The sequence below is a fragment of the Pimephales promelas genome, chromosome 3, assembly GCF_988280905.1.
Source record: "Pimephales promelas chromosome 3, fPimPro1.hap1.1, whole genome shotgun sequence".
Lineage (NCBI taxonomy): Eukaryota > Metazoa > Chordata > Actinopteri > Cypriniformes > Leuciscidae > Pimephales > Pimephales promelas.
The window spans coordinates 41,314,357-41,339,763 of NC_142771.1; the positions used below are offsets into that span (position 1 = coordinate 41,314,357).

General features: G+C 38.2%; 1 protein-coding gene across 3 annotated transcripts in view; it reads right to left on the reverse strand.

Annotated features, from left to right (window-relative positions):
- The window catches only part of bahcc1a (BAH domain and coiled-coil containing 1a), a 149,526-nt gene that overhangs the window by 14,675 nt on the left and 109,444 nt on the right, over positions 1-25,407 (reverse strand). For all 3 annotated transcript variants that reach the window (XM_089128912.1, XM_089128914.1, XM_089128913.1), the window contains 9 exons: positions 17,092-17,206; positions 16,312-16,519; positions 15,317-15,505; positions 14,615-14,776; positions 11,550-11,785; positions 10,926-11,006; positions 10,652-10,784; positions 7,092-7,209; positions 4,109-4,184 (listed from right to left, as the gene is read on the reverse strand). In XM_089128912.1, the coding sequence (XP_088985038.1) occupies positions 4,109-4,184; positions 7,092-7,209; positions 10,652-10,784; positions 10,926-11,006; positions 11,550-11,785; positions 14,615-14,776; positions 15,317-15,505; positions 16,312-16,519; positions 17,092-17,206 (1,318 nt within the window). The remainder of the gene's footprint in view (positions 1-4,108; positions 4,185-7,091; positions 7,210-10,651; positions 10,785-10,925; positions 11,007-11,549; positions 11,786-14,614; positions 14,777-15,316; positions 15,506-16,311; positions 16,520-17,091; positions 17,207-25,407) is intronic.

A 25,407-nucleotide genomic window follows, 5' to 3' on the forward strand; every position in this document is an offset into this window, starting at 1 on the left:
AAGGCGTGAACACAGTTATTTTTGCATATGCATTTGTAGGAGTTTCCCTTTCAGGCACAAAATGTATGGCGGGAGAGTATTTAAATGAATCACGCAAGATTTACTATGGTTTGCACTCGTCAATCTACTGGTGTTTATGCCATAATTTATCGCCCGAAAAAGCACGTCGCTACTGCTTTTTAAAATTGCGTTCTCACGCTAATTTGCCCTGTTTAGTAAATCAGGCCCCTAAAGTGCTAAAATGCAATGCTCACAGCGTAAAATGCTGAAGACTTCTGCAGTTTTCTGTATGTGCATATTCACCAACAATTATAACATATTGGCATCTGAAGTGCACTGAGGGTGCAGCCACTTCTACTGGCGGCTGGTGAGGGGCATTTTATCGAGGCTTTCTGTCGGATTTCATATGTTGTGATAAAAAGATACTGTATGAAGGTGCTGGAAAGGCCCAGTGCTCGCTGAATAAAGATGTGTGTGTGTGGAGGTGGTGGATGGGACTGTTTTTGGCTGCTGAATAGTGACAGATGCTCCTCACCCAGTTGTAACAGGATGTACTTTCCATTAACAGGCTGAAAGAACAAGTGGTCAGTAAAAGGAGACCCTCTTTAGACATATCTAAACATTGATCTCACCCTCTCAAATGTATTTCATGTTAATGTTATATGAGGTTTGCAATAGTTGCAGCCCTGTTACTAAATTGTATTTGTGTGATTGTCTAAAAATACACATGAAAATAATATGTAATGATAATAATGGAAAACTATCCACAAGTTTTCGAGGGGCGCTCCTGTAAAAAATAAAGTGGGTGAAACTTTCGGTGACGCGGCGGGAGTAGCATTCCAATGGTATTTTGTGTGTTAGTTAGCGAAGAGGCTAGCTGTTTTCCGGAGAATTATTTTACTGTTTAAAGACGCAAATCTTTATGAGAGATGTCGTTACGGAGCTCAGGGGCAACATGTGCTGTTCGCGGTTGTATGTATAGCTGGACTAAACTAATTCAGTGGCTTAAACGTGATTGTTTTGAACATAAGCCGAAAACGAAATCAGAGTGATCCTGCCAACGACTGTAGTTTCCATCACCTCCCAAAAGACGACGAATCTTCCTGTGTACATTTGTTTAAATTCTTAATATTCTATAAACTCTCTCAGCATGTGATTGGCTGTTCGCTACTGATGTTACACCTAAACTCAGGATCAAAGCCTGTTGACAGAATACCAAATGTGCCAGTTAATGTATTCAAGCAGCACATTCATTTATAATTTTGAATAAACTCCAAAGTAGGGTTGCCGCGGTGAGGAAAATTTCCCACCGGTTAATCGACGTGTGACAACACCGGTAATCCCGGTGTCACCGTGGAGGGCAGGGCGGGGGGGTTAAATAGCTTTTAAATGCGTGCGCGTTATACTTTCACTTTCGAAATAAGCGTCAATTGCTTGAATGGACAAAAAAACAACTCGCTGATAATAAAACTTTTATTTATAGACTTTTATTAGCATAACGAACGAATAAAAATAACCCCATGCATAGGCTGAAAAAAGTGAAAATCGGCAAAATGTGGGCCCAAACAAATAAGAACCATAAAACGTTTATTAACGAATAAGAAAATAAAATAGGCCTAAATAAATTACACAAAGTTTAAATGAGATAAAACCAATTAAAAAGAGACGAATATAAAATAAAAACTTCAAAACGGACCTTAGCCTACATAAATGACATACTTTCACTTTCGAAATAAGCGTCAATTGCAATTCAGCGTCAATTGCTGGAATGGACAAAAAAAAAAAAAAAAAAAAAAAAAAAAAAAAACTCGCTGACAATAAACTTTTATTTAGACAGCACTTTTATTAGAATAATAAACGAATAAAATATAGACAGAACTTTTATTAGCATAATGAACGAATAAAAATAACCCCATGCATAGGCTGAAAAAAGTGAAAATCGGCAAACTGTGGGCCCAAAAAAAATAAAACGTTTATTAACGAATAAGAAAACAAAATAGGCCTAAATAAATTAAACAAAGTTTAAATAAGATAAAACCAAATAAAAAGAGACGAATATAAAATAAAAACTTTAAAAAGGACCTTAGCCTACATAAATGACAGCACTCTAAAAAAAAGTAAAACACTATAAATTGGCATTTATTAACATTAATATATATTGGCCAAAATATTGCCAAACAGGCGATTTTGCATTGCGTTTTGACACCAAATCTTCCACCATTATCTTGCTTTTCTGTAATTTGACTCGTTCTCGTCTCCACACGTGCTAAATGGAATCCTGATGCTTGCTGATCTGTGACGTGACGGCACGCGTTGCGCAGTTCATTTTTAATTATAATGCTCTCTTCAGAACTAAATAATTGAAAATTATTATTTTTAATTAATTCAAATAAATATTTTAGCAAAAACGAATACTTTAAAAAAAAAAAGTCAAGACATCGCGGTGTCACGGTGGGAAAGTGATGTCACCGGTGATGGGGCTTAAAACCGGTAACACCGTCAACACCGTCTATCGCGGCAAGCCTACTCCAAAGCACAATGACTAAGTGTGTATTTTTTATTTTAATTGTTTGTCAGCTCACACAACTGTCTGTCACCATGCCTTGATGAGTATTGATTATTAATAATGTTATTATAATACTCCCAACCAAAGTTGCGGAGGGTAAAGGTACAGTTATTTCACCCTTTTGAATTTGGTTGAGGTTGTGTTCCCAAATCGTTAGCTAGTTTGGATCGCTATAACTTGAATGACTGTCAACTGTTGAATGAACGAGTGTCAAGCATGTCAAGTCGCGCTTTGTTTACTTCAAACCGGAAGTCGCGGCCACTTTTGACGCAAGGCCTCAACTTTCAACTTAAACTGTTATAATTTTAGGTTTAGTCAACTCATATATCCCAGTTGTATGGAAGCTTGCAACTTTTTATCTCGTAATTCTGTGATTTAATTCACAATTTTGTGATGTAAGTCAGAATTATACGTTTAAATCTCACAATTCTGACTTTATAACATGCAATTTTAAGTTTATATCTTTAAGTCTGAGAAATAAAGTCACAATTATCTTTTAAAATGTTTTATTCTGTGGCGGAAACAAGCTTTCATAAAATTGTCACTTAATATAACTTCACATTTCAAGTTGACTAAACTTAAAATGAAGTTAGCACGAACAATTAATTTTTTTAATATATTTACAATAAATAATCAGCTAGAGTGAATGATGAGACAGTTTATGTAGACTGTTTTCTTGCAATTAATTTATAATCAGTTGAACATTATATGGGGCATCATTTTAAGTATTTAAACCTAGCTGCACTGTAAAAAATATTTTCAAGATTTGTTATCACAACATATTTTCTTTTGTCAAATCAACTTTATAATAATTTATTTAGTTGAGATAACTTATTATTTTGAGTTTCTGATGGTTACATTAATCTATTTCATTGTATTAACTCACTTTTTCTAGTTCAATCAACTTAAAATTTTAAGGCAACCAGGTAACTTACTTTTTTAAGTTAAACCAACAATATTTTTACAGTGTAGTAATCACACATTTTTTTCTTTTGTCAGATCAACTTAAATAATTTATTTAGTTCAGATAACATATAATTTTGAGTTTCTGATGGTTAAATTAATCTCCTTCATTGTATTAACTCACTTTTTCCAGTTCAATCAACTTAAAATTTTAAGGCAACCAGGTTACTTACTTTTTTAAGTTAAACCATCAATATTTTTTTACAGTGTACTTTTCATGTTCGATTCATTTCATCGCATATAAAAATCAAATAATCCATACATCCTCAAAAAATCTTTTTTATTAAGAAAAAGAAAAACGTAATAGGTGACCAAAGCGTCCTGTAAAGTGTGTTGTCCATGCTGTCATGTCTGTGCAGAGCCTGATTGGTGTGAGGCAAACTGAAGCAGAAGGTGTGCTGGAAACAAGGTGTTTCAGGAAATTGTGTTGTGTATAGGGATCTCAGGAAAGAGGAGATTGTTCTGTGTTGCTCTTTAATGGAAGAGGGGATTTTGGAGGATGTGGTGTGTGTGTGTGTGTCCTGAGAGGCCAAAGCTCAAAGCGTAGGCAGGTTTGTTTGCTGTAAGTGGGAAACTCACGGCTTCCTGCAAGAGCTGCTCCAGGGAGTAGATTCTGGGTCGGTTTCCTCGCTCCCTGTCGATAACAATACTGTAGCTGGAGAGAAGAGAGAGAGAGAGTTATTTTCAATGCTGTGTGTAATGCTTGGCCGTCCGTGTCGAACTCCTACGGAGAGCTCACTTTCATTGGCTGAGACTGATTCTCTACAGCAACACTTCTGCTGCTGAACTCGGGGATTAAGGGAAGTGATGTTGACTTGTGGGAAACTAGTGCTTATTTAACTGTGGTAGTGAGCATAATCCTATCGAAGTAACGTTTTGTGACTACTCTTTTGTACACTGTTGGATTATTAGATGCTCATATCAATATTTGGTGTCGAATTATTTACTGATGTGGCAAGTAGCGTTTATTAAGCGGATGATGTACATCCGGCAGCTTGTTACCTCAGAATAAACCCCTTCAGGGGCGGATGAAGACCTGATCACCCTGTCGGGGGTTATTCTGAGATAACAACCGGCCAGAAGTACATTATCCCTCAACTTCATACACAGAGTTGAACACTTGATGTCCTGATTAAGTCTTTTTGTGCCCCTGAATTGGTTCCAAATAACTTAATTTTGATAATCCAACGTAATACTGATGTGAAACATTTCCTAGAGATGGATAGGCACATTTGTCAAGTGCCTTAATTGTTAAAGGGAATCTTCACCCAAAAATCTATCCCAAATGTATATGACTTTCATCAGTTGAACACAAACAGAGATTTATTAGAAAAGTAATCTATATCTGTGATTCCATATAATGCAAGACGACAGGATTCTCACAAGTTGATGCTTCGGAAACCACACAAAGTGAACACAACAGTAATCCATACGAGCCCGATTGATGAATCAATGTCTTCTGGAGTGAAAGAATAGGTGTGTGTAAGAACTAGGGCTGGGTATTGAGACAAATTTCACAATTCGATTCGATTTCGATTCACAAGCTTGCAATTCGATTCGATTTCGATTACGATTCGATTCAATATCGATTATTTTGGATATCAGTTACAATAAATGGCCATTTTTCTCAAGGGAATCAAATCTCTTAACTAATGCTGTAAACTATGGGAGTCTATAGGCTTCATTAGCCTAATATGAAGGTAATAATGAACTGTTTTGTAGCTATACAAACACTTAAATTACACTTTTATTTATTTTTATAATAAGAAGATTATATGAAATATAAACATTTAAATGGTGGCTGTCATAAAAACTTGCCAGATTTATTCAAATATGCATTAAATATTGAAAAACATTAAGATTATAATGCATATGTAATATGGTGTATATATTCAGCAAAATGCTCCTCTCTGGAGTTATTTTTTTCTAGCAGACTAACGAGTTTATGTGGGTTTTCTGAGGTAAATATGACGATACATGACATTGATTACAAGCTGTTTAACTGACGTCTTTCCACGGTTGAAACACTGATTGAGCGAATCAATGTCACATGATCCGGATTTCGATAAGTTGTACTCTATCTTTAACACACTTTCATGTTTATTTGGCGCTGTGACTGGTATTATTAACCCGGAAGAGAGATCAGCGCTGCTGCTTCTCCAGAGTGATCTCACGCCACAGCGACAAAACACTATTTATGGTTTTGAATTTCTAAAGAAAATGGACGTAATTTGAAAATTGAGACTTTGTTTCATATCAATAGTTTCAAAGGACAAAGATTATTGCAATTTTTTTTGGATGCGCGCAGCCGTGATACAATGATCCATTCATTCAATTGAAACAGGATGACTAATCGATTCTTGAGATTTAAGAATTGATATCGGTCCGTAAAAATGAGAATCGATTAATATCGAGAAATCGATATTTAATACCCAGCCCTAGCGAGAACAATATGAATATATCGCTTCTGGCTAACCGTCAAACGCAGGTTCGTGAGTTCTCGCTTGACGTTGTGAAATGTACAAGATGTGACGGTCCTCTGTGTTTCGACATTACTTTTTGCGCCAATTCCAACGCTCTTAACGTCACGTCTAACGCTGCCCTCATGAAGCCATGCATGACAGCAGGCTGGAAGTGATGGTTCATGGGTTAAAAATGATCAAATATTAGTATTTTTCTCATTTAAGAAGACATCAATTCCCCAACTGGACTAGTTTTTGAAACGTCAACTTTACGACTCTTAAACTTGCATAACATGGACTCAGAGACGGCATCATTTCCTAAAAAACGTGGGGCATATGGGGGCAAATTATGAGCGAATGTTCATTTTGGAGTGGAATATCCCTTTAATAGTGGTATATTTTTTGATGTATGGCTACTCAATTATGGCAAAAATCATAAATCACTCGTCTATATCATGATTATTTAACAATTATTGGTGGGCGATACGATCAAAGTCTTATTGATATCCGTACATTTTCACAATTATCGATACTTCAGCCAAAAATAACTACAATAAGGATGAAGAAACTGATTATAAACAGAAAGGATAAAAATGAAAATACAAATTAAATAATAATTTCAGGAAGATGTTCTCACAGTGGTATTCAGATATGTAATAGCCTACACAAAAAATGTAATAATCAAATGTAAAATAGTCTTACTGAACACATAAAATATAGATTAATCCTTATTAAAGCAACTTAAGTTATTCAGTCAAGATCAGTGAGTGATTGTCATTTGTTATTTGATTATGATTTATGACAGACTGAAGCCGGTTTATTAGGCTGATGTCACTTTAAGAGCTAATGCACGGATCCAATACACTGTTACACGCGTTAAAATAAGTCCATTTATTTATTTGATAAGTAGCTGTAGTCATTAATGCAAAATAAATTCATATAGGATCATTCAAGACCCCTCTGCTTTGTCCTGATCCGCCTTTTTGATGAACTTGTTTTTAATGAAGAACAATTGCGCCGAATTCCACACATTTCCTTCCAAAATCTAAGTATGAAACAGTAAATATGGCGTAAGGGTGTTTGTGAGGCTCTACACGTACACATCGGGCGAATCCAGAGGCTGCACACGGGCGGCGTACAGAAGCTCGTCTTCTTTGCTGATCAGAACCTTGAGTCCGACGGTCAGAAGCTCTTTGGTCAGGACACAGTTCGGAGGAGCTGAAAGATGAAAAGCATCAATTCAAAACACAGTTTCACAGAACAGACGAGGACTTCCTGTCATGGCAAACACCACCTGTCTCCTGTTGGTCTATAAGACTAGTCTTAGTTTTAGGATTAATTCACTTCAGAATTTAAATTTCCTTAGAATTTACTCTCCGTCATCCATGTTCTTGTCTTTCTTTCTTCATTTGAAAAGAAATTTTTTGAAGGAAACATTCCAGGATGTTTCTCCACATAGTGACTGCAATGGGGTTCAATGGGTCGAAGGTCCAAACAGTTATTTGTTTATTTATTTATAAATGGCGCTTGACTCTTTGTAAACACTCGGTCGTTTTTTCCGCCTTCGTCCCGCTTGACCTTTGAATGTGATTCTGTAATGTGTAGCGCATCACAGCTAGTGCAAGACGAGCATTTGTGGTTAAAAATTATATAAATGTTTATTTTAGTTCTAAAATGGCGGATGGTTTGTCTAGATAGGACTCTTATTCCTCGGCTGGATCGTGTCGAGACTTTGAAGCTGCACTGAATCTCACATTTGGACCTTCGACCCGTTGGAACCCATTGAAGTCACGATATGGAGAAAATCCTGGAATATTTTCCTCAAAAAACTGTAATTTCTGTTCGGATGAAGAAATTCATTTTTTATAAGGTGGTGGAGAGTAAATTACCAGGACATTACTAATCCTCTAGTAATTCAACTAATACTTTAACTATCCATTTCCTAATGTAAGTTTTGTTAAACAGTTGTTCACACCCGGAGCAAATCTGCCATTTTTTATTTGGTGTTTGTATATAAATTAGGGCTGTCAGTTAAACGCGTTATTAACGGTGTTAACGCAAACTCATTTTAACGGCGTCAGTTTTTTTATTCACGTGATTAACTGTCTTTTTGTGCTAGCAAACTTTGTAGTTTTCTTCACATGCTTTTGCAACAGAACGGCGCTGCGCTCTGAAACCCGTTAATTTCAATGGCTTGTGCCGCGTGAGGACGTTTTGTTGCTTCGTCAACCAAAGCGCAAGCGGATCTGGCTAGACCAGAAACAAAACAACAGGCACGCCGCACAAATTCGTTTGGGCTTGCGAGCCGGCCAAATAGTTGATTAATTTTATGTTTTGAGTGGATAACGAGCGCGAGACGCTGAAATGGATGCCAATAAGATTCTGAATGGAAAGTTTAGTTTACTAAAAAGTTGCCAAATGGTAGTGATCTGTGTGTTTTGTCATTGTGAACTGAGCTATCATCATCGCAGCACGTCCAGTCTGAAATACCACTTGATTGCCAAGCGCACACACATACACAAACACACAGATGATGCGAATTCTCCACCCCCTCGTCAATATCAGGACCTCATCAGTATTTCTTTCACCCTTTTATTGATGGACAGTGTTACATTGTGTGAGACATTATTTGCTCCAAGTAAGAATGTTAGTGTGAATTTGAACACAGTATATGCCAACGTTGTTTTCAATAAAAACATTTGCACAAAGCAAGCCGATCCACTTTTCCATGCTGCTAAAAGCAATAAACTGAGAAAAAAATAATGTGAGAAAAAGAAATCAATAGATATTTAGAAAAGATAAAAAAAATGTGCGATTAAACACGAGTTAACTACGACACTAATGCGATTAATCGTGAGTTAAATACAACATTAATGCGATTAATCACGAGTTAACTACGACACTAATGCGATTAATCGTGAGTTAAATACAACATTAATGCGATTAATCACGAGTTAACTACAACACTAATGCGATTAATCGTGAGTTAACTACGACATTAATGTGATTAATCGCGAGTTAACTACGACACTAATGCAATTAATCGCGAGTTTACTATGACATTAATGCGATTAATCGCGAGCTAACTACGACACAAATGCGATTAATCGTGAGTTAACTACGACATTAATGTGATTAATCGCGAGTTAACTACGACACTAATGCAATTAATCGCGAGTTTACTACGACATTAATGCGATTAATCGCGAGTTAACTACGACACAAATGCGATTTAATCACGGGTTGACTACGAAATTAATGTGATTAATCGTGAGTTAACTACGACACTAATGCGATTACGCGTGAGTTAACAACGACACTAATGCGATTAATCGCGAGTCAACTATGACACTAATGCGATTAATCGTGAGTTAACTACGACATTAATGCGATTAATTGCGAGTTAACTACGACACTAATGCAATTAAACGTGAGTTAACTACGACTTTAATGTGATTAACCGCGAGTTAACTATGACATTAATGTGATTAATCGTGAGTTAACTACGAAATTAATGCAATTAATCGCGAGTTAACTACGACACTAATGCAATTAATCGCGAGTTTACCACAACATTAATGTGATTAATCGCGCGTTAACTACGACACTAATGCGATTAATCGTGAGTTAACTACGACATTGATGCGATTAATCACGGGTTAACTACGACACTAATGCGATTAATCGCGAGTTAACTACGACACTAATGCAATTAATCGTGAGTTAACTATGACATAAATGCGATTAATCACGAGTTAACCACGACACTAATGCGATTAATAGTGAGTTAACTACTACATTAATGCGATTAATTGCGAGTTAACTACAACATTAATGCGATTAATCGCGAGTTAACTACGACACTAATGCGATTAATAGTGAGTTAACTACGACATTAATGCAATTAATCGTGAGTTAACTATGACATTAATGCGATTAATCGCGAGTTAACCACGACACTAATGCGATTAATAGTGAGTTAACTACGACATTAATGCGATTAATTGCGAGTTAACTACGACACTAATGCAATTAAACGTGAGTTAACTATGACATTAAAGCGATTAATCACGAGTTAACCACGACACTAATGAGATTAATAGTGAGTTAACTACGACATTAATGCGATTAATTGCGAGTTAACTACGACACTAATGCAATTAATCGTGAGTTAACTATGACATTAATGCGATTAATCGCGAGTTAACTACGACACTATTGCGATTAATAGTGAGTTAACTACGACATAATGCGATTAATTGCGAGTTAACTACGACACTAATGCAATTAATCGTGAGTTAACTATGACATTAATGCGATTAATCACGAGTTAACCACGACACTAATGCGATTAATAGTGAGTTAACTATGACATTAATGCGATTAATTGCGAGTTAACTACGACATTATTGCGATTAATCACAAGTTAACTATGACATTAATGCGATTAAATATTTGAATCGTTTGACAGCACTAATATAAATGTGTCTTTGCAGTGTGGACAACCACCAAACAATGAAAAAAATGCATTCACTCCAAAACACAAACACTCTCAACAATCAAGCCACAACATTTGATGAATTTTAACCAAAGTATGTTCCAAACTTAACATGAAGCCCCTAAACACCTTTAATGTAAGTTTTGTAAAACATGTTCACACCTGGAGCAAATCTGCCATTTGACGAGTCGTTTCCCTCCTCATCCTCCTCCGAGAAGCTGCTGTCCTCCCCCAGGTGGAAGCCCTCGTCCGCCGCGAAACTCTCCATCAGACGGCTGACCGCTCGACCCTTCGACTGCAACACACACACACAGAAAACTCATGGTCAGCTAAAACTGTTCTCGCGTGTCAGAGCGTGTGAACATCACCTTTACACGAGTTACTTCTTACTCAGCAAGAGAAGACAAGTGTTAAATGTGAACGTCTGCATGTTTACCTCTCGAAGCCTGGTTCTGCGAGTGCCGCTGTTATCGTCGCTGTCTGCAGACTGGGCCTCGGCCGACACGTAACTTCTCCTCTGCCAGAACCAAAACATCAAAGATTACTTGCAGAGTCCAATTGTATTCAACAATTACATAGTAAGTACATGTAGTTGACTAATATTACTCAGTACCTAAATATATAATTACACTGTAACAATGACACCTTAAAATAAAGTGTAACGCTTTATTTTAAGGTGTCCGACTCGTGTTACAGTGTACCGAGTAATTTTACTTTTGGTTTAGGCTTAGTTGTATGTAATTGCATAATGTATAGTTATTACTAGTTACTAAATGTAACATGCAACAAAGACACTGTAAAATAAAGTGTTAATGTTTTTAAATCATTACAGAATAAAGTAAACAAACTAAACAAGTTGTCTCCTATAAATTAAGATCCATAGGTCTTATCTTAACACTTTCACTGGTTCACAAAACTTAAGTAATTTTTATTTCGGGTGAACGATCAGCACTACATATTCTCACTATCCACCATACATATTGTTGCATTTTGTATGGCAATATATTGTGATACCCCTAATTAGCAGGTTTGTTTAAACGAGCTGAAGATCACCGCTCACCGTGGCTCTGAGCATGGAGCTCTTCCTCGTGGCTCTCTTCAGCCTCTCGCTGCTGCTGCTGGGGAACGAGAGGAGGCTGCCGGTCTTCCTGTAGTGACCCGGCCAGTGCTTGTCCTGCAGTCTGGGCCGGCCTGGCCTCCTCCTGACCCCGAGAGGCTTGGGGACGGGCACGGGTCTACAGGGGGCCCGTCGCTTCACCTTCACGTCCCCTTCTGTTACGCCACGAAACTGAGATCCTGAACGGGTTTCACCAAATACAAAGAGTTAGAATTAACGAATAAAAAAGTCACGTTACCACCGCAGGAGCTAGGGGGTTTCGGCCGGTACTTGGTGTGTTTAGGGTCTTAATGAAGTTCTGGGTAACTATTATTAGGTGGTACTTTTCAGTTCAGGAACTTTCAGCGGCGGGACTTGGACGCTGAACATGCTGATTGGTCGAGCTCATGCCGCATTTTGATTGGTTGACTCCACAAAGCATTTTATTTCAACCACCATTTTTATAAAATCTGTCGCGGTGCGTGCAGTAACAGTTGCTATTCGAATCATCAATGGAGTTTAAAAACGGCCGATGACGAGGTTCAGGATTTGTTAAATTCAGTCGCAGCAGTCCTGCGTCACCGGACTAATTTGCCAGGTCTGGTGGAAAAAAAAGTTCCTGTGACAAATTGTTCAAATTGTTATTTTGGTGGAAACGCACCTTAACTTTGCAACTACATGTCAACTAACTCTCATTAGAGTATTAGTATACTCACTGCTTAATATCTGCTAACTCTTTATTGTTAAGCTACACCAAAATACATACTACTGACTATAAGTAACTTTGCAACTACATGTGTTAACTTATTCTAACCCTAACCATACCACTCTACTAATACTCTTCCAATACTCTAATACTAATACTCTTCCAATTCTAATACTCTACAAATACTCTACCAAGACTCTGCCAAGACTAATACTTTACTAATACTCTACCAATACTAATACACTTCTAATACTCTACCAATACTAAAACTCTACTAATACTCTACCAATACTAATACACTTCTAATACTCTACCAATACTAAAACTCTACTAATACTCTACCAAGACTAATACTCTACTAATACTCTACCAATATTAATACTCTTCTAATACTCCACCAATACTAAAACTCTACTAATACTCTACCAATACTAATACTCTACCAATACTCTACCAATACTAAAACTCTAAAAATACTCTACCAATACTAAAACTCTACTAATAATCTACCAATACTAAAACTCTACTAATACTCTACCAATACTAATACTCTACTAATACGCTACCAATACTAATACTCTACTAATACTCTTATAATACTCTACCAATACTAATACTCTTCTAATACTCTTCCAATACTCTACCAATACTAATACTCTTCTAATACTCTACCAATACTTAACTCTACTAATACTCTACCAATACTAATACTCTACTAATACTCTACCAATACTAAAACTCTACTAATACTCTACCAATACTAATACTCTACTAATACTCTACCAATACTAAAACTCTACTAATACTCTACCAAGACTAATACTCTTCCAATACTCTACCAATATTAATACTCTACTAATACTCTACCAATATTAATACTCTTCTAATACTCTACCAAAACTAAAACTCTACTAATACTCTACCAATACTAAAACTCTACTAATACTCTACCAATACTAATACTCTACCAATACTCTACCAATACTAAAACTCTAAAAAATACTCTACCAATACTAAAACTCTACTAATACTCTACCAATACTAAAACTCTACTAATACTCTACCAATACTAATACTCTACTAATACTCTACCAATACTAATACTCTACTAATACTCTTATAATACTCTACCAATACTAATACTCTTCTAATACTCTTCCAATACTCTACCAATACTAATACTCTTCTAATACTCTACCAATACTTAACTCTACTAATACTCTACCAATACTAATACTCTACTAATACTCTACCAATACTAAAACTCTACTAATACTATACGAATAATAATAATCTACTAATACTCTACCAATACTCTACCAATACTAATACTCTTATAATACTCTTCTAATACTCTACCAATACTAAAACTCTAATACTCTTCCAATACTAATACTCTTCTAATACCCTACCAATACTAAAATTCTACTAATACTCTACCAATACTAATACTCAACTAATACTCTACCAATACTAATACTCTACTAATACTCTACCAATACTAAAACTCTAATACTCTACCAATACTCTACCAATACTAATACTCTTATAATACTCTTATAAAACTCTACCAATGCTAAAACTCTACTAATACTCTACCAATACTAATACTCTTATAATACTCTACCAATACTAAAACTCTAATATTCTGCCAATACTCTACCAATACTAATACTCTTCTAATACTCTACCAATACTAAAACTCTAATACTCTTCCAATACTAATACTCTTCTAATACCCTACCAAAACTAAAATTCTACTAATACTCTACCAATACTAATACTCTACTAATACTCTACCAATACTAATACTCTACTAATACTCTACCAATACTAAAACTCTAATACTCTACCAATACTCTACCAATACTAATACTCTTCCAATACTCTACCAATACTAATACTCTTATAATACTCTTATAATACTCTACCAATGCTAAAACTCTACTAATACTCTACCAATACTAATACTTGTCTAATACTCTACTAATACTCTACCAATACTCTTCCAATACTAATACTCTCCCAATACTCTCCCAATACTCTCCTAATACTCTACTAATACACTACTAGTACTCTTCTAATATTCTACTAATACTCTTCTCTACTAATACTCTTCGAATAATAATACTCTACTAATACTCTACTAATAGAGAGTTAAAAAAAACTCTTTAATGAGAGTTAGTAGTAGTAGTAGATTGAATGTTACTTATAGTCCTGGTACACTATAGGTATATGATGTGTTAAAGGGACCATCAAAATAAAGTGAAAGCAGAAGCACAGCTGAGGTGTGTCTATCGCTGGGCTTTTCGATGGCCTTTACCATAAAGTTCTTGTCGTTCCCGCTTAATCTTCGCCTTCTGATTGGCCTCCAGTTTGACCACAGAGAAAGGGGACGGGCCGGTGACCGAGAGATCCCTCAGCGCCGAGACCTTGATCTCGCGGCCCTCCTCGCTGGCGTAACTGCCTTCCTCTTCATCTTCCTCTGTTTCGTGAAAAAGGCATTTCAGTGTGGCTGTTCACATCTGACTTTAATAATTATGAAATATCCAAATATAATATATTGGATTTACTATAAAGAAATGGTTGCAGTACAACTACATCTTGATCTGATTGGGAAATCTTCCCGTGCAAACATTTGTACACCATTTGGAATAAGGAGTTATGGTGTTGCTGTCAGGGTTTCTGAGGCGCTTAAGTAGCAAGTAAACTACACATCATGCGAACAACTTCATATCCAGTGAAGTTATTGATATTTAAAACGTTTACTGACATATTCTCAACACAAAGTCTGCACACATTTGGACAAGCAATCGTACAATCGTCCATTAGATCAAAGATCTGAAGAAACCCACACATTTACCCGTCATAGACCCTCCCCTCGAAGAAATCAGGACAGAAGTGTTTGAAAGTGGACAAAAAAAAAAAACAGGTGTGAACGGGAATGTGTCCGCCAAAACGCATCTTAACGCCAGGTGTAAACAGGCCCGAAGCTTTTCTTACTTTTCCGAGACGAGACTCTTACCTTGCTCAGAGGACTCGCTCTCCAGAGGAGACGTCTCTCCGTCCTCGTCCACTCCGGGGCCCCTGGCCTGCGGGATCATGGACCCTGGCAAACAAGCTGCTGATCCGGGACTTTTCTTCCTTTCCCTTTTCACCGTCACTGGCTCGTGCCTCTTCCAGCACTCCTGTGTCCCGCTGTCCCCACTCGTGGCTGGGAGAGAGCGCAAGACACAATCACTTCCATGAATACACAACTTTATACTATATCTGAAAACAAAACATGTCATTGATCGCAAAAGTCCATAATTTAGGCATAAAGTTTCAATACTCAGAGTGTGTATTTTGGTTATTCTGACTACTCAAGTAACCGACAGATAGACTTCATCACTGTTGGTATCCTGTGGTGTGATGTTGCATTTATCAGACGATTACAAGTAGGGATGCAAGATAGGGGTCACCATATCGGTATCGGCCGATATATGTTTATTTTCATCGTTATCGGCCCGATAAGAAAATTTGACCGATATATTAAAGCCAATAAATAGTGTATTATTTCCTTCAGATGCACACTGTTCAACATGATGGTTTTGAATTGCTTGAAATATGATTGAAATCTCTTCGAAAAAGGAAAATACAGTAAAGTGCAACTATCGGTTACAAAAAATTAACATAGAATTAACTATAGAACATTATAATTGTGTGTTTGGGACATGGATTTTAATGGTGAGACTTTTGTTTTTGTAATCAGGCTCTCAAAAACTATATAAAAATTTGGATTTAGATTTATCTGTAAATATATCGGTTATCGGCTTTCAAATATAATGAATTATCGGTTTTATCGGTATCGGCCAAATTTTTCATATTTGCATTGCTAAAAAACGCTGTAAATTCTAAATGACTAAAAAAAATGTTTACAATACAATTTTATTGTACAATTTAGTTCTTCATTGTTACATAATCTTAGTTTTGTCTGTTGAAGCCATATGACCCAGGGCCACCACTGAAGATGTGTTTTACCTGTATCACTCAGGCTCTCGGACTCGTTGGCTCCGCTGAGCTGTGAGGAATCCCTCTTAGAGTTGCTGTGGCCCGAGTACAGGCTCTTAGAGGACAAGGAAAACTCGGGGTCCCTGGAAGCAGCTCCAGGTGTGTGTCGTCCACCCGACGCCTTCTGCTTGAGGTGAGTTATCTGTTGATCATTCTTCCTATAACACTGTGACTTCATCTAAGAGGGGTAGACATTATGAGGCCAACATCAAGACTTGTTCTGGGCTACTTTCTGATCCCTACAAATCACACTGTTCACATCAGGGTTTCACTCACCCGCCAATTTGGCTACTAAATTTCTTATTCAAACTAAATTCTGTCATCAATCTCTTCCTCTTTCATCCTTTTCACCCAAAAATTTATTTTAAGTGGAAAGATCAATACAGTACAAAGAACATCATGAAAATGTAGGATGTTGGAAAATTAAGTCTTTCCTGTTCACCAAATGCTTTTAAATCTCTGCTATTGCTTCAATGCAAATGAACAAGCGCGGCGTTATTTGATGCGTAGTGACGTGTGTGTTCAAGTAAGCCAGATATGAGCAGATTCTACACGGTTTAATATATCATGATGACTCACGAGTATTTGCGCGAAATCTGGCAGATTTGGCTTACACAAACTTCCCCAGCAAAGTAAGTAAACATAATAAGTAACACGCCGAATTGGCCAGCACAGTTGATTTTTACCCGCATTTTGGCGAATGTTAATTTCAAATATGGGAGCAAGAGAAGAAAGGATTAAGACACTGACCTGTGAAGAGCTGAGCCGGCTAAACCCTCGATTGGACAGTTTTTTCTTCTTCTTCTGAGACTCTCCAGCTCCCCGATGCTCCTCTGCTAGTGGACTTAGCCCCGCCCCCACCAACCTGTCAATCAAACAACAGACGAGGCTGTTAAAGACAGTGCTGGATATTTTCATTCTTCCCGCAATCCATTTATGCATATCCGTTACGTCATTACCGCTGCGTCTTTTTGAGTCATTGAATCATTCACTCAGTATAAGTGTTTTGTGACAAAATCAAGTCTAATTTCTGCACTAATGACAACAAAACCTTTTGTTTATTTTATTTTGAAGCTTTCGAGTTTGAATTTTAACAATAGCATACACAAATTAGGACAATTCTTCAGTGTTAAAATGAGGCTACGTTCACACTGTCAGTCCAGATCCAATGGTTTGTGTGTCCGATCAGAAATCTGATCTTTTCTGTTCGTTCGGCGCTTTGAAACAACACAGCTTCGTTTCAACAAAGTTCCGGCAGCAACTTTCCTATAACGACGTTTACATTTCACAAGGCGCAAGTAAGTCACATAAACCACGCGAAATCCGATCAGAGCGGGCCGACTGAAACGGGTTTACAGAAATGTGATTGTAGCTTGAAACAGATTTGTAAAAATCCCCTTTCACGTCGAAAATGAACAAAAAATGGATTTGGACTCACAGTCTGAATGTAGCCGGACTTAATAATTCATCTCGGCCACAAAAACGTCCCAATTCGTTCAGCGCTGCTCCGTCATTCAGATTTAAAGGGCTGGTGGATTATGATTTGACTTTTCTAACTTTAGTTATGCTACGTTCACATCGGACGCGAATAGCGCGTCAAATTCGCGTCTACCGTGCCTAGTTTGACGTTTGACCACTTTGTGTTAATTCGCGCGTCAAGAGTGAAACTAACGCGTGTTAAAAACAAAAGTTTGAAGTGAAATTTATGTGTCAGAATCTAAATCCGTTGGCGGCCATTTTTTTTATGTCGACCGAGCATTCATGGAGAGAGTCACCGCTCTGTATTTGCTCTGGAGAGCAGAACAGCGGCGTAGGGATCATCGTCACCAGATTTGTGTCCACCGGACCCTTCGGAGGCGAACTATTTGACGAGTTACACCATTTGCTCGCTCCAGGAGCTGCGCTGGATGACGGCCGCTGTCAGCGGTACTTCCGCCTGTCCCGCGGCCAGTTTGATGACCTGTTGTCCCGCATCGGAGCGAGGATCACCCTCGCCCTCATCCACCTAATCTGTCAAATATGATAAATAGAGCCAGCCTCCAAAAGTTATTAACCTGTCCTGTGATTATTTTCTCTCTCACGTCCAGACACGAACTTATGCACATGTATGTTGGTTGTCTTTACATCATAATACTATTTCATATAATCTAGATATGGAATGAATAACATTCAATACAAAATGAACATGTCTTGTATATAGAAATAATGTTTTAAGTGATAAAATATTTGCTTTGTTGTGCATTAGAACCACACCATGCATTTAGTCATATTACAAAATAATTTATTGAAGCATCCAGACCCTTCACCACGTGAGCAAGCAGCTAAGCTCCTGATTGGTTAACGCGGCGCGAATTTGATGCCAAAGTTCAGATTTTTCAACTCGGGCGGCAGACGCGAATCCGCGTCAAACGCGTGAATGCACAAATGGCACTAACTAAATCATTCGCGTGTTACGCGCTTACTCCTCATTCGCGCCGCAGGAATTTTTTACGCGCGTAACGCGTCTTTGCATTGACTTAACATTGAAATCATTCGCGCCTGACACGTTATTCACGTCCGGTGTGAACGTAGCATTAGTGTGTAATGTTGCTGTTTGAATATTAACAACATCTGCAAAGTTACAATGCTCAAAGTTCAAAGCAAACGGAGATATTTTCTTTTACAGAAATCTCTTTTTAAGGACTACAACAAACGGATGGTAGGAACCACACCATATTCCTCCCGGGTCAGTGACATCATTAACCCTAACATTTACATAAACACCACCCCCAGGAATGCGACTTATAGATTATCATGACAGAATATGCTAATCGATGATAAGACAACTACACATAAGCTACATAAATGCATCAACTAACCATTCAGAAATGTTGTCACTTCAACATGAGTCTCTCCATCTTTGTCTGACTTCGGTTTGAACACAGAAGGCTAAAAGTTTTGATATTTTCAGGACACAAGCTCTCGAAGCTCCGCCCCTGCGCCAACTAATCTGCATTTAAAGGGACACACACTAAAACGGTGTGTTTTTGCTCACACTCAAAAAGCAACAATATTAACATGCTATGCAAAAATATCTGTGGGGTATTTTGAGGTAAAACTTCACACACACTCTGGGGACATCAGAGACTTATTTTCATCTTGTGAAAAGGGCATTATAGGACATCTTTAAAACATTCAGTGATGGGTCTATTTGCTCAGCAGGTCCAACCAATTAAACTCTCCCTCAGAAAGCACATTATATTGCTGTGTGCGTGTGCAATAATCAGTCAGGTGCTTCACAGGAGACTTAAAAAAAAAAATACAAGCGATTTGTTCACCTAAAACACTAAGAGTAATTTATGACTGAAACACCCCATTAGCTCAGGCAGTGTCGGTATTTATGAGTAAACAAGAGGAGATCAGAACAAACCTGCTCTTCCTCAGATGAGTATTGAAACAGTAAAGAAGAAAAACGTATGTTCTCCACACCCTACGCTTGAGGAACTGTGATCAGACACCCGTCCCGCCACTGTTCACGGACATAAAAAAGGCCCAGTGTGAGTTATCAGGGGAGATTCCTGCTACAAAAAGGGGCCGGTTGCTTTGAAAAGACATGAGGGCACTGCATGTTTGACGCTATTGTTCTTGGTGAATATCAGAGCCCTTGCAGTCATGTTTCCATATCAGCAAGGCTCTGAACGCAGGCTTGGAGTGAATGCCCTTGAATTTCCCTGGAAACCTGCCCGACAGACCGAACGCAAGGCCGACGGCACACAGGACAAAACACCCCCTTCCATCCTCCAGCAAAAGAGCTGAGCGCTAGTGTGCCGTCACTCACACGGGCCGTCTAATCGCCGTCAGACATCTCTGGAGAGGCTGTCTTTGAGGAAACCTAATTGAGATTTTGTTTGCTGTAATGTGCTTCTGCTTATGTAGTCCCAGGGGGGAAAGCTGGTTTGCTCTGAGGTTGCTGTTTTAAAAGCTCAGGAGATCTCAGTTGTGTTTCATTGAAGTATCAACTCTGCCTCACACCAACGATAAAGATAACTACATTGGCACATATACCAACTGATGGAAATGTTCTGTTTATTATAAGACCGCTATAGAGTGCCGAAGTGATGACCTCACTTTGTAGTCACATGGGTTCCCTTGGTCGAAAAGCTATTAATTTTCCCCATAGACTTTTGGAAAATTGCAAAAAAAATGTGTGTTCAACAAAGAGTTGTGACCCTTACATGTTTTGTCTATCAAGATAATCTTTACAAGTTAATCCAAAATGTATACATTTTGAAGCCTATATTATATGTCATAGATCAAAACGTGGAAATATTTAGAGGCTTTGTTCACCACACCATCAGGCGATTTAGCAAAAACCCATTCAAAAATTCCATAGGCTTTAGAGCGAGGGAACCGGGAGTGCTAAATGCTAACTCAATTCCGCGTTTTGGCCTACAGAGTGACGTCGTAATTTCGGCACTCTATTATTAGTAGTCGGTCATCTTAAAAGCTTAAGCTCTTTTAAGTCGAGTGGATTCAGATTGGCTGTAGAAAATCGTTCTTGAAGCGATTCCAGGAATATCATTCCTCGTTATCGCCATAGTTGTGGTTTGGTACTTTTTTTCTAATTTTTACCAAAAATGAGTTGTCATTATTGTTACTGTCCTCGGTGTGAACATGTAAAATCTTGCGAGTCCAAACAAACGCCGTAATTTCATCATCAACATACTAGGACATGGTGTAAAGGGCCGCTTGTTAAAAAATAAACACAACCTCAATCACGTTTACGCACCGTCTACGAAACTTTCAGGACACGAGCTGTTGAAGCTCCGCCCCCTGTGCCGGGAGCAGCAGCTCATTTGCATTTAAAGGGACTACATGCAAATGAAACAAAACCTCTCTAAATAAAATTGCATCGGGTTGATTTTCTGCCTTTTTCGTATCCGTAGCAAGCATTTTGAGAGGTGTTTTGACAATTCGGAGCCACCGTACAAGCGAACACCAAAATCCAGAACTAAAATTGAATCCCGCAGCGAACTCTCCTTCCTCTCTACGCAATCTCAGGATTGGATGGACTTATTTTCTCCTTTTAAGAAGAGAGAGGGCGATAAAATCATCGTCTTGAAGACTCCATTTTGTATTGTTTTACGATTTTTTTCCCGCAACGGATTATTTAATGCCCATCGGACCTTTAGAGTGAGAGTCATTGCTGTACAGAATCTGATGAGAAATGATTACATTCATGTTGAGATATCCAATGCTGAACTTGACAAATCTGAACTGACTTTGGGACATCATCTTCGCAAACTCAAAAGAAATAACAATAGGGTTTCAGCACTTCGTGCTTGAACCCCTAATCACCGGGGTCTTTTTCCCAGGAAAAGTCAATGTCTCCATTTGATCTTCATTTAAACTCATTGGTGTCTAGGGAAATTAAAGAGAGCTCTTGCGATTCTTCTTTCAGATCAGCTGCGTGTTGTGCTGGGAATGCATCAGTGTCTATTGACGCTAATATACTAGTGTGTATATGTGCACACAGGAATAGAGTGTGTATATGTTGGTTAGTGATGATTGACAGGCAAGGGGACAGAGGCAGCAATGGAGTGTGTGTTGTTTCCCCGTGAGGTAGACCGCACCGCGCAACGAAACTGACAAACACGACGTGACACGGACCCTCCCCTTGGTGCGCGCTCAAGGCGGCTAATTAAACAGAGCTCTCTCAAACACATACACACACACAAGGGATTTGAGGCACAGACAGTGTCAGACACACACACAGGTTGTGAGCTACAGTTATACTGACCCACTGCCCTCAATCACAAGAGGCTAAATGAAAAGCAGCAAGTGACAATGTCTTAGCATGGCGTCACCTTCACCGGAGTAAACACTGAACGCCTGCTAATAGTGTCGCACTGTAATACCTAGAGTGACAACATACACCGTCATACGACAAACCACACCGGCACAATTAGCTATGATGAGGATTAAAAGGATTTTAAGGATTCAGGCTCTGAATCTGATTCCACTTAACCAGCGATTCCCAACAGAGGTTTGTGTACAACGAAGGCAAAATGGAGATTTAAGGCCCATTTACGGCAAGGACGCTAAATATGACGATACGGCTCTAAAAATCGTTCTCAATGTTAAAGAAAAGCAGAGTTCACACCACAGCTGTAACGATAATGATACAGAGAAACAATATCGTTGGGATCACTTTCAGAACGATTATATTTTCCAGCTGTCGAACGATAAAACACTGACAGCCAATCAGAATTTCATTTAAAATGGCAGACGACCATGTAGTTAATCATCGAGGTCCAGAAAAATCCACCAGTGTTTGACAAGTCAAGCCCCTTTTCATGAAAATGGACATGGAAGACAATCGTTCATTCCCCCTGAATAAACGGAGAGAAGTATTAATAGACCGTTATATCTTCGCTGGTGCGGACGCAAATATAGTTATCGTTACAGTTATCGTTCTGTGAACGGCCCTTTAGCGTCGTTTTTAAATCTATAAAACAGAAAGACATGACTTGGTGGCATGGTGGCACTTTGTCTGGATGACATTCTTATGCTACGTTCACACCGGATGCGAATAGGGTGTCAGGCGCGAATGATTTCAATGTTAAGTCAATGCAAAGACGTGTTACGCGCGTAAAAAATTCCTGCGGCGCGAATGAGGCGTGGAGCGCGGCGCGGAAGACGCGAATACGCCTCATTGGCGCGTCAAGTTCGCGCGAATGGCGCGAACTGAGCGCCTGGCGCGTTAAGCGTGTTACGCGCAAATGATTTAGTTAGTGCCATTTGTGCATTCACGCGTTTTGAAGCGAATTCGCGTCTGCCGCCCGAGTTGAAAAATCTGAACTTTGGCGTGAATTCGCGCCGCGTTAACCAATCAGGAGCCTAGCTGCTTGCTCACGCGGTGAAGTGTCTGGATGCTTCAATAAATTATTTTGTAATATGACTAAATGCCTGGTGTGGTTCTACTGCACAACAAAGCAAATATTTTATCACTTAAAACATTATTTCTATATACGAGACATGTTCATTTTGTATTGAATGTTATTCATTCCATATCTAGATTATATGAAATAGTATTTTGATGTAAAGACAATCAACATACATGTGCATAAGTTCGTGTCTGGACGTGAGAGAGAAAATAATCACAGGACAGGTTAATAACTTTTGGAAGCTGGCTCTATTTCAAAACAAAAATAAATGACAGCTAGATTAGGTGGATGAGGGCGAGGGTGGTCCTCGCTCCGATGCGGGACAACAGGTCATCAAGAGACGCACGTAAATTTCGCTTAAAATTTTTTATTTTACCCGCGTCAGTTTCGCTCTTGATGCGCGAATATCAATTTACATCGCGGTAGACTAGAATTTGACGTGCTATTCACTTCCGGTGTGAACGTAGCATTAGCAGAATATATGTGCATATCTTTGAAGGTTTACAAACATTTCATTCAAGAAAGTATGTGTTGCAGTATATCTGCAGTGAATTGTACGTATAGGTTTCAGACTTTTGCAAAAACGTAGGTAGATGCACAGTTTTTTCAACGAGTCTGTGTTGTAAAAGTGAAAAGAACTGGTTCTCAATCTCCAATCCTAACATAACAAACTGAAATCCTCCACAACATCCAAGTTGAACTTATGTGCAAAATTGGAATATCACATAAAGCATTTGCGAATAAAGCACCATTTCCATTCAAAGTTGCGAATTCAACTTATGAATTAAAAAAAGAAAATCGATTTCTTTGTGAACTTTAGACCACGAGACGCTTCATTCAAAGCGCTTACAGAAAATGTTATTTTGATTCATTTAACTATTTTTTTCTTTAATTACTGAGTGTTTACATATCTTTAATAATGCTTGAAATTTACATTAGTTAGCTAGTTGTTTTCTATGGTATTTTAAACCACAGGCAAACATTCCTTGCATAACCCAGTTGATTTTTGTTCAATATTGATTTTTATGTTAAAGGTACACTATGCAGGAATTCAGGTTGTCAAACAGCGACCCCTAGAGTGGCTGTAGAGTACTTGTATTTAATGTTACTGTTGTAAATACCACTCACGTAGAGTGTGACATGACGTGTTACATAGTATACAATAGAGTGCCGAAGTTATGACGTCACTTTGTACGACAACTCGGAATTTAGCGGCGCATGGGTTCCCTCGCTCGAAAAGCTATGCATTTTCCCCATAGACTTTTGGAAAATCGCAAAAATAAGATCTGTGTTTAACAAAGAGTTGTGACCCTTACACGATTTGTTTATCAAGATAGAATATGTTGTTAGTGGTGATAATTTTCACGTGATTAAAGGGTTAGTTCACCCAAAAATGAAAATTCTGTCAGTATTTACTCACCCTCATGTTGTTCCAACCCCGTAAGACCTTCGTTCATCTTCCGAACACAAATTAAGATATTTAAGATATTAAGATCGCTCCTGCATACAGTCCATAGGCTTTTTGAGGGAATGACTCTTGCTGGCATCTAAAAGTCATCAAAGACATCGTTAAAATAGTCCAAGTGACTACAGTGGCTCAATTTTAACTTTATCAAACGACGAGAACACTTTTTGTGCGCAAAAACAAACAAAAATAACGACTTTATTTCAACTATTCACTTCCTTCTCCATGGGCCTGTAGTCAGTTAACGTAGTGTGATTGCGTAAAGCTACGTCACACGTAGGCTCACTATTGGCCGACGCTGGTCATGTGTGTGATGCGTGTGACGTACAATAACAGAAGCTTACGCTATTAAACTAGTAACCTGACTCGAGGCAGAGGGAGAAACAAACGAATAGTTGAAATAAAGTCGTTATTTTTGTCGTTATTTTTGCGCACAAAAGTGTTCTCGTCGTTTGATAAACTTAAGATTGAGCCCCTGTAGTCACTTGGACTATTTTAACGATGTCTTTAATGACTTTTCGATGCCAGCAAGAGTCATTCCGTTAAGAAGCCTATGGACTAGTATGCAGGAGTGTTCTTAATATCTTAAATATCTTAATTTGTGTTCGGAAGATGAACGAAGGTCTTACGGGGTTGGAACAACATGAGGGTGAGTAAATACTGACATAATTTTCA